The sequence below is a fragment of the Lissotriton helveticus genome, chromosome 7 (genome assembly GCF_964261635.1).
Source record: "Lissotriton helveticus chromosome 7, aLisHel1.1, whole genome shotgun sequence".
Lineage (NCBI taxonomy): Eukaryota > Metazoa > Chordata > Amphibia > Caudata > Salamandridae > Lissotriton > Lissotriton helveticus.
Genome location: NC_136068.1, coordinates 746,196,817 through 746,213,062, shown reverse-complemented (window position 1 = coordinate 746,213,062; position 16,246 = coordinate 746,196,817). Strand labels below are relative to the sequence as shown.

The following is a 16,246-nucleotide window of genomic DNA, read 5'->3' as shown; positions in this document are numbered from 1 at the left end:
TTGCAGCCTCTGAACGCTATTTTCTCAAATAGCTTTGTCCTGCCTGCTGTTGCAGACAGGACACCCTCTCTCCTAACAATTTAAAAAAAAAAAAAAAAAATGTATAGCACGCATTTGCAATGCAATAGGTCTTGCATTTGCTAGAGTTTAAGCTATTAGCATTGTAAATTACAGTTCCTTTTATTTATCTGTTTTTAAAAACAACACTTTAATAAAAGGCATTGTCATTTATAATGCCAATAGTTCAAACTTTCGTAAATGCAAGACCTATTGCATTGCAAATGCTTGTTAATACTTTAAATCCATCCCTAGGGTAGGCCCTGAACCGCTCAGAGGGCAGATTATTTTAAAAGTTGCATATGTACTATGTCCTGGTAGTGAAAAACTCTTAAATTCGCTTTTCACTACTGCAAGGCCTACCTCTCTAATAGGATAACATTGGTTTTACCATATTACATTTAAGAAGCTGTAACCCAGGAAGCAGTCGAGTTTGGGGTCTAAAGAATTGTCTTGGGTGCCATTTTAATTGGGTGACTAGGTCACGGTGTAAGTGCCATTTTGTGTAATACAGCCACAAACAGAAACCAGTGGGAAAAAGTGGAAGGCATGTAATTATACTGTCATGTTGGCAACTGCACATACTTTTAAAAGGAGACATTCTTATTTTTCCTAAAAAATGAAGATACACAAAAAGTAAACATAACTAACATCTTTGTATACCTATACTTATCTTTGCTTCCTTGGTTTTTCCGTTTCTCCTGGTTTGCATATAAATTAAGGATGCATATAACCACCTAATTTTAGGTAGTACATAGTTAGCTTGTTGCTTCTGAAATGTATTTCCTTACGCATTCAATTTAACCAGCTGTCCAAGGAACATGCATATGTCCCTTCGGGGTAATCAGATTCCCAAAAGTGCCTTGCGCTGTACAGTGTCTGAAGCATCTCGACAATCGCTGACATACTGACAACCCACCAACCATAGCTACTCCAGTCTATGCTCAGTCCAGTCGAGACTTGACTTTCAACTAGACGAAGCAAGTTAAGATTCTTAATCATAAAGAATTAACTTATTTTTGGAAACTGACAACTGTTTCTAACGCTGGGTTAAGCCCTTGGGCTGAACATGGCATACAATCCGCACAACTGTGGGACGTCAACAAAGCAGTCTTTAGTGACTTCGTAAAAGACATCCAATGATTACTATCACGTGACAGTGAGGAATAAAAGATTACCAACAGGAGGTGACATGATCATAAGAAATCTTAAAATTAAACAAATGACTCAACACAGCTGTCCATTCGACCCAAAACCATTCATTCACAGGTACAATAAATCACTCTGTCCGTACACTTCAGTCTGCAACTAAAAGGACAGGAAGGAAATATCATGGTTTCACTTTTTCATAGACATGTATGCTTTTCAACATGCTATTAAAGGATAGTATGATTAAATATTAGCCTTAAAGTGCAATTTTTGCAACAACAAGAACAAAAGGATCAATAATAATTTAAAAACAAGCAAGATACAAGGAAACGAAAATGTAAACTACAATAAATGCATATTCATAACTTGTGTTAAACTGTGCAAAGAGTTTCTTGGGTAGTACAGCAATGCTAATTATTATAATAAAAGTAACTAAACACATTTTTTTTTCTTTTGGAAGGTATGTGTCATCCAGTAGTAGAGGTTAATGTTTTACTTTATCCCAGATATAGAGGAGTTTGCACAGATTAATAAAAAGGATTAACATGGAGACCTTGGGCATGACATGGTGGCTGCTGCGTGGAAATGCAGATGCCGGATGTCCTGGAAGGTGCAAGAATACAGAGTAAGGTGAAGACATCTACAGTGGGTCTAGTAAGGGTGTGATTGGCTGGTGGTGGCTCGAATCATCCTCTGGTAAGGGAGGAGGAAGAGTAAAAGAGCGGTTGGTGAGCCGCAATGGGTGATTGACCAGAGTGAGATGTGACCAGAGTGAGATGTGACACAGGTTTGCTAGCAGCTTTGCCGAGAGGAAACAGATTTTGTTGGCCAACAGATGGTGTTTCTGCTGACACTTGCCCAAAATTTCACTGCTTTTTGTGTTCTACCAGACATCTCTATTTTCTGCCAGGACCCACGTCTGACAAAAACGGATTTCTCTTTTCTTTCCCCAGCTCATGCTGCTCCCGCCCAAAAGCTTGACGAGATGAAGGCGAGGCTCCTCACCACGAGCAACTATGGGCTAGAGCTGCATCCGAGAGCAATGATGCACTACTCTGTAGCTCTCTAACTTTCCTGATCAGGGAGGCATTTTCCTTTTTAAACCAATGGGCTGGAAGAGGTTGGCGTTTCCCTTTGGGATTAGGCCAGCCTGAGAGTCATGTCAGTATTATCCCTATGACCGCGTGTATGGTCATGCTCACTTATTTAGTTGATATGGGGATAGAGAGCATGCATTCAGGACTGGACTGAGGATTAACAAAAGCAAGATATTTCCTGGTGAAATGCTAAAATATGGACCGGTTTTGTTACTGCAGAAGTAGATTGCTCTGGGTTACAATGGTTAACAATAATGCAGCATGTGCTCAATTTGTCAAAATTTGATTGTGGAAGGATCGCCACCCCAAACACCTGTACAGAGGAGTTAGCTTACTCCGGGTTATTGGTTACTGCAATACTGGGCTGGTGTTACTCAATTTTCGAGGGCCGCTTTTGGTTCACAGTTCTGCTCTGATTGGATTTGTAGGCGCTCCGTGTGGGTGGAGTGATGTATATATCATTAGGCTCAAGGTTTTGGACCATGGAAACCCATTTGTGGAATTCTTTTATTTTCCACTGGGCGTCTTTCATGGCACACTCAAGTATCTACAGAGTGCCAGAGGCAATTGAGCATTTTTAGGTCTCAAGGCTGGATACCACTGGTGTTGAATAATATTGTACCTATTAGCGCACATTACAATCTCTCCCTGTGGATCAGGAAGTCAGGAATCAATTACGAAGGGATTCTATTAATTAATCCCGCAATTATTACAATTGGTAGACCTTTAAATCTGCACACATGTATACTTTTTAGGTTATCTAATGAGCAGACAAACCACTAGGCCTAAAATCTCGATTAAACAGGTATCGGCGACTTGGCAACAGAAAATTACAGCCACCGCCATCTCACATTCAGAGGTGACCTCCACTGGGGCAGCCTCATCGATAGTCCGTGATGAAGAGAGGGATTCTTGCCCAGCATCTCTTAAAGATGCATTATATTTCCATTTTTCTCTGAACCAAGTAATGCCTCAAAGCTTGAATCCCAGAAGGCCCCAGTTTTTCTTGCTCACTAAATCCTGTGCTGGCCATGTCTAAGCTCACTGGTAGCATTCCAGCGAGCCTGTAGTAATGTAAAGCGAGACTATGTGTATAAGCAATGGAGCGCACATGAGACTACATCAGCTGATCCATCCACTAAAACACAATTCATATTGCAAAGGTTTGGAGGGTGCCACCAATATTTTGGTTTTATTTTCATAAATATGAAGACCGCAATATTTTGAGCTCATCCCAAATTTACAAGATCTATTCTATGTTCTTTTGCATTTATGAAATCCTACAAATCTAAAAAGTGTACCTTTGTAGTGTTGGAGGCAAAGGCTGCCATGTAGAAAACAAGGACTTGTATAGTGATTCCCGGAAAATATGCCCTGCAATGCTAAAACAATATCAAGTGAATACATTACCTTGCTGTCCAGTTTTTTCATGGTAACTAAATCCAGAGATTTGAGCGAGTGTCCAGTTGGCGTTATAAAGTAAAGGCAGACATGGATTCGTGAGTCGTGGTAGTTGAAAAGTGAACGCCTAATTTTTAATTCTTCTTGAAGATAATTTTCAAACTGTGTGTCGATGTAATCCACAACTGGTCTGTAACTGAAAAGAAAGAGTGGATGTTAACTTCAGCTACATTTGCACAAGTTACTATAGTTTTTTTATGTTCTCTCTCCACCCACGACTCTGCAAAGATCAGGACAAATGCTTCTCAAATGACCCTTCAGCCTTGCATGTGCATAGCTGGTCATGTTGACACAAACCTTTTGTTTGCTGCACTGCAAGTTCAGAAAACGTTTTGAGGCATACATCTCAATTTGAGACTGAACATGGTTGCAACAACCCTCACTTTCCCACGCTTACTCAAGGTGTATGCACATTCCATTTCCCTGATACGATATCCAAGCAACAAAAAATCTTGCAATAGGTGTAACGGAGAATGATTATGACCTTCATGATATTTAGACACTGAGGTTAGGACAATCATTAAAGCCCAAGGAACTCAAGGTTCCCTCCCAGGGGAAATATCTCCCACGGGAAACATGCCCAGTAGACTGCCAAAATAGTGCAGGACTTGCTTGATTGGAAAATTTAAAGGAATCTTGTCTGGAGTGTTTCTATTAGCTTATAAACAGACATGCATTGAAAACTGAGATTTTTCTCAGTGAATCATTATTAAGGGGACAGAAGAGGGGATTTATCTTCCTCCTCAAAGTCCAGTGACAAATTAAACCACTCACTCTTACACAAAATCTACATCTAGCTTAGAAGCAAGGAGTGCACATGTACTGCAGCCCATGAAGTGGTTACAAGTCAAAGATCCAATCTAACAACCTGAGCTTCAATTCAACATTCCACTCCACCTTTCCATGGTTAGCTGGTATAAGGGACCAGACAACATACCTACCTTCTTGTTCAGTTTCATGTGAAAGCAGTATGCATAAACCGGAGTCCAATTAAGGGAAGGCTACGGTGGACTGACAGAAAATATTCTAAGATGTACAACCCTAGGTCTGGACTGAGGAATTGATGGGGAAGGGGTGAGCAGATAACTAGAGCAGTGTGTGGACTTTCCTAGCTGTCGATGAGACCAACAGCGGCATGTGCCTGTCCTAGCACAACTAACAGATGCTACCTATAATAGTGCATGGAGATTTCTAAAAGTACACAGCAAGCTAAAGGCTGGCAGTGGTGCAATGAACAACCATGGATGATACCCTACAGATTGGACGCAGGTGACACTCAAAGAAGGGTTACTAGCTAGCCTCCTCAAACCCTGGCAGAGCCACCCTCTTAACCATCCTTTGTGGGTATTCCCTTTGGCTAGGATTACCTGCCATAGGTGATGATGGACTACAAGTAAGACTTTAAAGAAGGACAGGTATGCGACTGCAGAGCATAGTCTCTCTCCACCCAAACATTCCTGGCTCTCTGTGCTGGTATGGCTGGAGGTGTGTTTCCCGCTTGCCTCCGACCTTCTGCACTGGCAGGGTTTGCAGGGCAAGATCAGAGGCTTATTACTGAGGGGGACACCTGGAACGGACCGGAGGCAGGGGTTTCTGAACGTAGTCTGTAGTTCAGAAGCGTCCTCTTCCTGGGAGTCATGACCTCCTAGAAGCCTGTGGAGCTGAACACTGGCAGTGCAGAGGGAAGCAACTTACGGTTTTTGGGCAGTGTCTGCTGTGTGGCTTTTACTACAAATCTATAGTTTCGCTGAAAAGTGGAGGAAATATATACACAAGGGAGATTAGAGAAAAGTGCAGCATGTCTTTTTAGACTATCTCCCACCTCAAAATCTCAGCCTCACGCCAGGTGCCTACCAGTAAACTTTCACACTGGACCTGGATGCGGACAGCAGGTTTCAGATGTAAGCAGTGAAAATACACAGGACCTGATGAAACAGCAGATGAGGTATATATATGACAGACTTCAAAACAGCACCACTGTAATGCATGATGAAAATGAATTCCAAAGAATCTTGATGAATCAATAAATCTGTACTTACATGTTCTAATCCTACTTTATCAAAACAAGGTTTCTTGGGTACCTTCAATGCCTCGTAACTTTAACAAGTTACTCAACTGGTAGATCTAGTAACAATTTGTTGATTTTTGATACTCTGCTCGGGTCGGTGCAAACCATCTCAGTAGTTTCTGAAAGGATTATGGAAGAAACATTAAGGGGTATAATTTCAGCTAGGTTTATGAACCAGGTTATCACTAGTGTTCATCGAGGGCATGGCCGTAGGCAAATTCCACAAAATTGTCTGAAAAATATTTGTTAACAGACAACATGGCTTTGTATAAAAATCAGTAACTAAATAATACTTTAGGCAAACACTGGCAAAGCCAATAGGTCTCAATTTTTAGCTTTGCCAATGCTTGTGGAGGACTCTGTCCAGCACCAAAGAAAAAATGGTTACTGCAAATGCTGAACAGAATCAGCAAAAAGTAGAAAAAGCTCCTGCATGATGATGTATACACGCGTGTGGCACCACATGCTCATGTATGCATCACAATGCTATGAAGGATTCAGTGCGCTTAGGTATGAGCATGCATCACCATTAATGCACCCACACTGCATGATGTGGCAGCGTTTCATTTTTTCAATTTACCATTCCAAGATGGAGGGCATCTATCTTATGTGGTAAATAATTTACAAAACAAAAATAAAAGCATTAACGCGTGTATTTAGGAACAGGCCTTCATAAAAAGTAAAACAAAAAAATTAACTGGAAATAAATTAACTTGCCACATAGTGGAGGTGCTGCATGGAGAAGCGGAGGGATGTGAGAAGAACAAGTTAATGATTCTCACAGCGGTGGGGAGCAACAGAACAGATCAATGAACCGAGGAGATTGGGAGGGGTTAAAAGTTCAGAGGGACGAGAATAGTGAAGGGGGAAGGTGCACATAGGAGGAGCGAGCAAGAAAGCATGTGCAGTCTACCTGGAAGCATAAGAATAAAAGTAGTTCGCTGAATGCAAGTAATGGAAAATTACAAGTCATTTACTTGATAGGATGGTAAAGAAACTATGCTCTGAAAGAGAAACAAACGCAAGATGAGAAAATTAAATGAAGCGAATAGGAAGCAAGCAAACGAGATTCACAATCCAATGTTAAGCAACGGTCTGGCCCAAAGCCCACTGAAAGTTCTGCTATTGTATACAATAGATCTTTCGAGAATAGACAGCTGAAGCGGTCTGTGGGTTTGACCTAAAAACACAAGAATTAGATTTTTCTTAAAATAGTATCAGGAACCATATGGAAATGACCTAGTAATAGCCACTGAAATTCTACAATATTGCTGAGCTACATAAATGCAATGCCTCCGAAGCAACTACTTGTGAAAATCACAAATGGCATCATTCATAAGCCACATATTGCACTTTCTGAGATCTGTTCACCGAAAGGCAAAGTATTGTTTTTTTCTGGTATATAATTTCACTACTGGCTTTTAGGAGTTTACAGTGGAATTGAAACCTTAAAATTAAAATTGCATTCAACATTTTTAAAATAGCTAGTGGTTGTGAGTATAAAAACTTCAGCTTTTAGTACAATATAATTTCTATGTGAACAAATAGATGGCAGGAGAATTCCAGCCTCACAACTACAGTTTTTTTCTGTAAACATTCATGCAATGTGATTGCAAACGCAGAAGTCTTTCTGTTCCATAAATATTTATCTGCAAGGACGTTTACACATGGGGAGTGTTAATGCCACTTTACGCACCTTTAATGTCTGTCGGGCTAGCCATTACTTCTAAGTGAAAATCGAGCGACATTTCATCTCTGTGCAGCACTCAATCTGTTGCTACATTGTGACATCAGTGCCACTCATGATTATGTGCTAGGTCATATACAGTGCCTGAGTAGAGCATACAGGTAAGGGCGTTTCTGGTGCTAGAAAGTTTCAGTGTTTCAAGGTTTTGGACCATAACAACATACGAAAAGCATTCATTATATTTCAGTAAATGTACATGTGGACACATATGTGCAAAAAGAACCTCAGATTTATTTTTAGGTCTCACCCTACATATGCTTTAGCGTTTATTGCTGAAGAGTACAATACAATATACAGTGGGTTCTGTGTCAGCCCCTTGCTCATGATTGGATAGCTTTCTTGTCTATCTCTCTACCATGCTCCTTATTCGACAGCTTGTCCTGCCCCTGAAACAGAGCTTCATTATATCAGTTCTGATGAGAATATTGGAGAGGAAATGTTTTCATCGTTAACAAAGAAATTATAGCATACGGTTTTTACAGGGATTTTTCGATGTGCTCCCATAATGGAGCATCTTGTGTTTAGGGTTGTACCTACCAAGTGGCTTGTTTGATTAGGGAGGCAAGCTGCTATTTGAAGAAGTTGGGGACGTTGAGAGCATTAACATAGATTTAGTTTCTAGAAGGCTATTCTACCTTTATTCCCTTTCCAAAGGAATTCGGTAATTGCAGAGTATATACATTTGAAGAGGTTATCCATTCATTGTATGGAGGTGATAACGTTTATTTGTGGAGCAATCATCATGTTGATACATTCCACACGACCTCACTAGGTCATGAATGTAGGTGACCATGCTGAAAGTCTCCTTGATTTTCTTCATCTGGTATCCATAAGAGCAGTCAGGGCCCAACAAGGCATGCTAGGGATACTAGACTCTGATTCAGCAGAATAAGCAATCATTTGGTCAGCAATCAGCAAAAACTGATCAGGATGGTACCTCTGAGATTAAGATCGGGGAAGCAAGAGCTTTAACAGTGCTCGTATTGGCAAGGGCAATGCCCGCACAACGCACCCAGGGCAGAAAGCAGCATTGTCCAAGCCCCACTGCAAGTTCGGCAACAGTGGGCATGAGTGGGCAATGAAGGCAGAGCAGGCAGCGATTTTAGCGGCAGTCTGTGCGCACCGAGGAAAAGTGCGGTATGCAGTGCAGTGAACTATCCCGGGTCTCTGTTAGATTTACCCGCACATTAATTAGATAAAATGGCTTTTTATCCGGCGAGGGCTCTTTATTGGATGTTGCGTGACTATAAGAGGATCAGCCAGGTATTACACCAGAAGAACCTTCTGCAGATACTTTTTTGATTCTGCAGTCCACATCACAGGTCACATCACTGGTTGGTCCATTTACCAAAGATATCAATGGGACATTCAATTGAGTTCTCCTCTGATCCACAGATCTTACAGCATGACACAGCAAGGACATCTTTAAGGTTTCCGGGATTATTCATCAGCTAGCAGAGTCAGCCGGTGCAGGGCTCTGCGGGAGGTGCCATTTTGTTTTGTTGGGTGAATCGCTTCTTGATGTAGCACTAGATGCAACGAAAGGCATCGAGAAGCTACTCGTGATCAGTCTTCACCTCCAGCTATTGGCAAGGCATGCAAAATATACAGCAGGCTTCAATAATCATGCCATTGATCGCGCCGCACGGCCACCAGCTGCTGCGTGTGCCCCCCAGTGCCTGCCTCTGCCTCAGCGCCGGCCTCGCAGCCGCCCTGAGAGCTCTCCTTGGTTTTCCCCCGTTTTTTGACCAAAATTTGTGCTTGTTCTTTATTATTTCTTCCTGTGCCCTGATCGCGTGTAACAGTATTTTTTCCCCCGTTTTTTCCAGAATTTGTGCTTGCTTCCTTTTTTTCTTCCTGTGCCCTGTTCGTGTGTCTCTGCATTTTTACCCCGTTTTGTCCTGATTTTGTGCTTGTTTTTCCTGTTTCTGCCGTCTCTCGTCGTGTTGACCCCCGCTCCCGCTTCCCGCCACCGCCTTCAGCCCCGCCCCTTTTCTCTTCTGTTTCCCTCCCCGCTCCCGCCTCCCAGCTGCTCCGCCCACCCGCGCACTTGGCCTTAAATGGCGACCGTGCGACGCAGGTGAGTGTGACCCACTTGTGGGACACCCCCGCGCCGCACGGCCACCAGCTGCTGCGTGTGCCCCCCAGTGCCTGCCTCTGCCTCAGCGCCGGCCTCGCAGCCGCCCTGAGAGCTCTCCTTGGTATTCCCCCGTTTTTTGACCAAAATTTGTGCTTGTTCTTTAATATTTCTTCCTGTGCCCTGATCGCGTGTAACAGTATTTTTTCCCCCGTTTTTTCCAGAATTTGTGCTTGCTTCCTTTTTTTCTTCCTGTGCCCTGTTCGTGTGTCTCTGCATTTTTACCCCGTTTTGTCCTGATTTTGTGCTTGTTTTTCCTGTTTCTGCCGTCTCTCGTCGTGTTGACCCCCGCTCCCGCTTCCCGCCACCGCCTTCAGCCCCGCCCCTTTTCTCTTCTGTTTCCCTCCCCGCTCCCGCCTCCCAGCTGCTCCGCCCACCCGCGCACTTGGCCTTAAATGGCGACCGTGCGACGCAGGTGAGTGTGACCCACTTGTGGGACACCCCCGCGCCGCACGGCCACCAGCTGCTGCGTGTGCCCCCCAGTGCCTGCCTCTGCCTCAGCGCCGGCCTCGCAGCCGCCCTGAGAGCTCTCCTTGGTTTTCCCCCGTTTTTTGACCAAAATTTGTGCTTGTTCTTTATTATTTCTTCCTGTGCCCTGATCGCGTGTAACAGTATTTTTTCCCCCGTTTTTTCCAGAATTTGTGCTTGCTTCCTTTTTTTCTTCCTGTGCCCTGTTCGTGTGTCTCTGCATTTTTACCCCGTTTTGTCCTGATTTTGTGCTTGTTTTTCCTGTTTCTGCCGTCTCTCGTCGTGTTGACCCCCGCTCCCGCTTCCCGCCACCGCCTTCAGCCCCGCCCCTTTTCTCTTCTGTTTCCCTCCCCGCTCCCGCCTCCCAGCTGCTCCGCCCACCCGCGCACTTGGCCTTAAATGGCGACCGTGCGACGCAGGTGAGTGTGACCCACTTGTGGGACACCCCCGCGCCGCACGGCCACCAGCTGCTGCGTGTGCCCCCCAGTGCCTGCCTCTGCCTCAGCGCCGGCCTCGCAGCCGCCCTGAGAGCTCTCCTTGGTTTTCCCCCGTTTTTTGACCAAAATTTGTGCTTGTTCTTTATTATTTCTTCCTGTGCCCTGATCGCGTGTAACAGTATTTTTTCCCCCGTTTTTTCCAGAATTTGTGCTTGCTTCCTTTTTTTCTTCCTGTGCCCTGTTCGTGTGTCTCTGCATTTTTACCCCGTTTTGTCCTGATTTTGTGCTTGTTTTTCCTGTTTCTGCCGTCTCTCGTCGTGTTGACCCCCGCTCCCGCTTCCCGCCACCGCCTTCAGCCCCGCCCCTTTTCTCTTCTGTTTCCCTCCCCGCTCCCGCCTCCCAGCTGCTCCGCCCACCCGCGCACTTCGCCTTAAATGGCGACCGTGCGAACGCGCAGCGTTGACGCGCAGCGGGCGCGCCGATTGTGCGCCGAAGGCGCGCCAAAGGTAAGCCCGTCCGCGCCTGGACCGCGCCCAGTGCCAGGACCCCTGGCCCCCACCGACGGAAGCCGACCCGACGAATCTACAGCGCCGCCGACCTCACCGCACTCAACACCGGCCACATCCCAGGATGTCACCGAGCCGCCCCTAAGCACACCCACGGACCCTTCAGCTGCCACGCCTGCAAGTTCACCTGCATCCGGACCTTCCCTGCACCCGCAAAGCCGACCTCCAGCAGCACCCACCTCAAGTGCATCCTGCTCAACACCCGCTCCGTCCACAGACACGCCGTAGAACTCTGGAACCTGCTCGACACCACCGCCCCCGACGTTGCCTTCATCACCGAGACCTGGATGAACACCTCCTCAGCCCCAGACATCGCCATCGCCATCCCAGAGGGCTACAAGATCACCCGGAGGGACCGCGACAACCAGACCGGAGGAGGCATCGCCATCATCCACAGAGACACCATCCGCATCACGACCAACACCGACGACACCCTCACCACCGCCGAACACCTACACTTCCAGATACACACCAACCCGAAGACCACCCTAAGAGGCACCCTGATCTACCGACCCCCGGGACCGCGCACACGATTCAGCGAGGACATCGCCGACTTCGTCAGCCCGCACGCTCTCCCCTCCGCCGACTACATCCTCCTGGGGGACCTCAACTTCCACCTGGAGAACAACAACGACCGCAACACCATCACCCTGCTCGACAACCTCGACAACCTCGGACTCAAGCAGCTAGTGACCACCCCCACCCACCTCGCCGGACACACACTCGACGCCGTCTTCTCATCCAGCAAAGACGTCACCTTCAGCCACGCAACAGGACTCCACTGGACGGACCACAGCTGCGTCCACTTCACCTTCAGAAGAACGACGATCCACCACCTCCAGCAACAGGTTGCTCGAAGAAGCTGGAACAAGATCACAGCCGACCAGCTCACCGCCTCCCTGAGCCAGCACCCTCCCGCCAGCTCAGCGAACCCCAGCCAGGCCGCCGACAACCTCACGAAGTGGATCAGCAACTGCGCGGACGAACTCGCCCCTCTGAGGACCCCGCCCAGCAGATCCTGCAGCAGAAAAACACCATGGTTCACCGACGAACTCAAGTGCTCCAAGAAGAACTGTCGAGCCCTCGAGAAAGCCTGGAGAAGGGAACCAACGACGGACAACATGACCACCCTCAAGCTCGCCACCCGGAAACACCACCAACTAATCCGCGCCACCAAGAAAAATGCATACAAGGACCGGCTGGACAACAACGCACACAACTGCAAGGAACTCTTCAACATCGTGAAAGAGCTCTCCAACCCCAACGCCGGAAACAACGACATCACCCCGTCGCAAGACCTCTGCAACTCCCTCGCGTCCTACTTCCACAACAAGATCACGGACATACACAACAGCTTCAACAACCAACCAACGCAAGCCACAACCGCAACGACGCCACCATCCACCACCCTCCGCACCTGGACCCCGATCAGCACCGAAGACACCATCCGCACCATGAACTCCATCCATTCCGGATCTCCGACTGACCCCTGCCCTCACCACGTCTTCAACAAGGCCGACGCTGTCCTCGCACCCCACCTGCGGGACATCATCAACACCTCCTTCGACTCCGCCACCTTCCCTGAGAGCTGGAAGCACGCCGAACTCAGCGCTCTCCTCAAGAAACCCACAGCAGACCCCACCGACCTCAAGAACTACCGTCCCATCTCGCTCCTCCCGTTCCCGGCCAAAGTCATCGAGAAGACCGTCAACAAACAGCTGGCCGCCTTCCTCGAGACGAATGGATCCCTCGACCCCTCACAGTCCGGCTTCCGAGCGAACCACAGCACCGAGACCGCCCTCATCGCCGCCACCGACGACCTTCGAACTCTGATGGACAACGGAGAAACAGCGGCCCTCATCCTCCTGGACCTCTCCGCGGCTTTCGACACTGTCTGCCACCGCACCCTAGTACAGCGCCTCAGCAACATCGGAATCCAGGAGAAGGCACTGGAATGGATCACCTCCTTCCTCGACGGAAGAACACAAAGAGTCCGCCTACCACCGTACAAGTCAGAGGCCACCAAAGTCATCTGCGGCGTACCCCAAGGATCCTCGCTGAGCCCAACCCTCTTCAACGTCTACATGAGCCCCCTCGCGGCCATCGCACGCCAACACAACCTGAACATCATCTCCTACGCCGACGACACCCAGCTGATCCTCTCCCTGACCAACGACCCCGCCACCGCCAGAGCCAACCTGCACGAAGGGATGAGAGACGTAGCCGAATGGATGACGACCAGCCGCCTGAAACTGAACTCAGACAAGACGGAGGTCCTCATCCTGGGCTCCACGCCCTCCGCCTGGGACGACTCCTGGTGGCCCCCCGCCCTGGGCACCGCACCCAAACCGACGGACCACGCACGCAACCTGGGCTTCATCCTGGACTCCTCCCTCTCCATGTCCAGACAAGTCAACGCCGTCTCCTCGTCATGCTTCAACATCCTGCGCATGCTACGTAAGATCTTCCGGTGGATCCCCACCGAGACGAGGAAGACGGTCACCCAAGCCCTCGTCACCAGCCGACTGGACTACGGCAACGCCCTCTACGCCGGAACCACTGCCAAACTCCAGAAGAGACTCCAGCGAATCCAGAACGCCTCGGCGAGACTCATCCTCGACATCCCCCGACGCAGCCACATCTCCGGACACCTGAGAGATCTGCACTGGCTCCCGGTCAACAAGAGAATCACCTTCCGGCTCCTCACCCACGCGCACAAAGCCCTACACGACCAAGGCCCGAGCTACCTCAACAACCGGATCAACTTCTACACTCCCAAGCGCCTCCTCAGATCAACCAACCACGCCCTCGCCGCCGTCCCCCGCATCCGAAGAGCGACAACAGGAGGAAGATCCTTCTCCTACCTGGCCGCCAAGACCTGGAACTCACTTCCGACCAATCTGCGCCTGACCCAAGACCACCTCTCCTTCAGGAAGAAGCTCAAGACCTGGCTGTTCGAGCAGTAGCGGCACCCCCCCCCTCCCAGCGCCTTGAGACCCTACGGGTGAGTAGTGCGCTATACAAATGACCTGATTGATTGATTGATTGATTGATTTTCTCATCATTGCGGCAGAGCTGCTGAGTTTAGCAGCCATCTTGTCCGCGCTCAAGCTACAAATTTGAATCTTGACAACAAAACTCACCGTTTATCATTCCAACAACCGATTAACCAAAAAAAATAACACATATCACTTGAATTGCATATTTAAAGAAATGCTAATTACAGTACTTCAAATGCAGGAGTAAATGGTAGGAAATGCTGTGGAAATATATTATTGTAGCAACTACCATCATATTTTATTAAATAATCACAGAATACTGGACTTACCTATCATCCTTATTGATCTGGTCTCCGAACCCCACAGTGTCCACTATTGTCAGCTTGAGGTTCACGCTGCTCTCCTGCAGGTCGTAGGTGCGCGGCCGTAGGCGGACTCCGTTCTCGTAGTGGCTGGCCTCTTCCGTCTCAAACGTCGTGTTGAAAAGTGTGTTCATTAACGTCGACTTTCCAATGCCAGTTTCACCTGGAATAAAAAGAAAACGCGTGCTTAGGGTCAAATTCTGTGTCGCCAGAGCGAGACAAATTGGGGTGACCGTGTAAGAGCACTCACCATAACACGCAACAAAAGAACTTAACTTATGCTCATGTCCTCAAACCAGCACGGGCCCACAATCGAACATGACCGATCTAAGCATCTAAGGAAATGCATCGGATGTATAAAGACAACTCGAACACAGATTGAACTATGTAGCATGCTAATGAAACAAGGTATAAGAATAATTTTTCTTATTCGCTTTCATTTTTTTCCAAATTCTGATTAATTCCCATCCGTGCATTATAGCTAAAGTAAAAGAGTAAACTACTGAAAATATATCAGTGTACTGCGTCTCTTAATTATAGTCAAGGTTAATGAATTAAAAGGTCTTACGTTTTTACTACTGTAAAGCAACATTCGACAAGTTTCAGAGAAGCACCTCTAAATTGTACACTAGTACTTGAGATTGAACACCTTATTCCCACGCATGAATGCACACATTGGAAATCGAACACAGCGCAGCAGGTTCATGCACGTACTCCTTACTGTACCTTTCTCTGATCCAGGATACATAAACAGGTCTATATGTTCCCGGATACCTCTCTACCCGAGAAACAGAGCAGAGGAGCTACAGGTTCTAGGTTAATGCACTGAAAAATAAGGTGAAAATGGTTGTCCGAGCATATGCTTGGGTTGCCCGAGCAAAGTTACAATGACAGATTTAGAGGCTTTCTGCACTTCTGTTACCATTGCACACAAGGCTGGCCCTCGCACACAAAAATACACAGCAATGGCAATAGGTCTGGCCATGGCAACTATGCTATTTTATTTATGTGTTTATTTCTGCAAGCATATTGTATTGTAATTGCATTTATGTAGCGCTTACTACCCCTGACAAGGTGTTGAAGCGCTTTTTTCGGCAAGTAGCAAGCTACCCCGGAACCAATAAAGGATTAGTGATGAATCAGTATAGTGAACTATGAAAATAATTTGAGAGGATACGTTAGTTATTTGGATTGAGAAGGATAGTGGAGGGATAGAAGAGGAAAAAAGGTTTGCATTTATATAGCGCTTACTACCCCTGATGGGGTGTTGAAACGCTTTTTCTGCGAGTAGTACGCTACTCCGGAACCCATGGAAGATTAGTGGGTAGTTAGTATAGTGAAATACGAAAGTAAATTCAGTGGTGGATATGTTAGTCAGTTATTTGGATTGGGAAGGATAGTGGAGGGATAGAAGAGGAAAAAAGGTTTGCATTTATACAGCACTTGCTAGCCCTGATGGGGTGTTGAAACGCTTTTTCGGCGAGTAGCATGCTACTACGGAACCCATAAATGGTTAGTCGTGCATTAGTATAGAGAAATATGAAAGTAATTTGAGTGGTGGACATGTTAGTCTGTTATTTGGATTGAAAAGGATAGTGGAGTGATAGCAGAGGGAAGGATTTAGAAATGATCTTTTTTTTGTTTTTGAGCTCATAGCAGTAGGAGGAGGCTTGGGTGAGTAAAAGGGAGGTGAAGGGG

General features: G+C 46.9%; 1 protein-coding gene across 4 annotated transcripts in view; it reads right to left on the bottom strand.

The window, feature by feature from the left end:
* Positions 1-16,246, bottom strand: part of SEPTIN8 (septin 8) — a 377,700-nt gene that overhangs the window by 166,006 nt on the left and 195,448 nt on the right. For all 4 annotated transcript variants that reach the window (XM_078653090.1, XM_078653091.1, XM_078653093.1 and 1 more), the window contains exons 3-4: positions 14,516-14,711; positions 3,714-3,900 (exon numbers count right to left, since the gene is read on the bottom strand). In XM_078653090.1, coding sequence (XP_078509216.1) covers positions 3,714-3,900; positions 14,516-14,711 — 383 coding nt within the window. The remainder of the gene's footprint in view (positions 1-3,713; positions 3,901-14,515; positions 14,712-16,246) is intronic.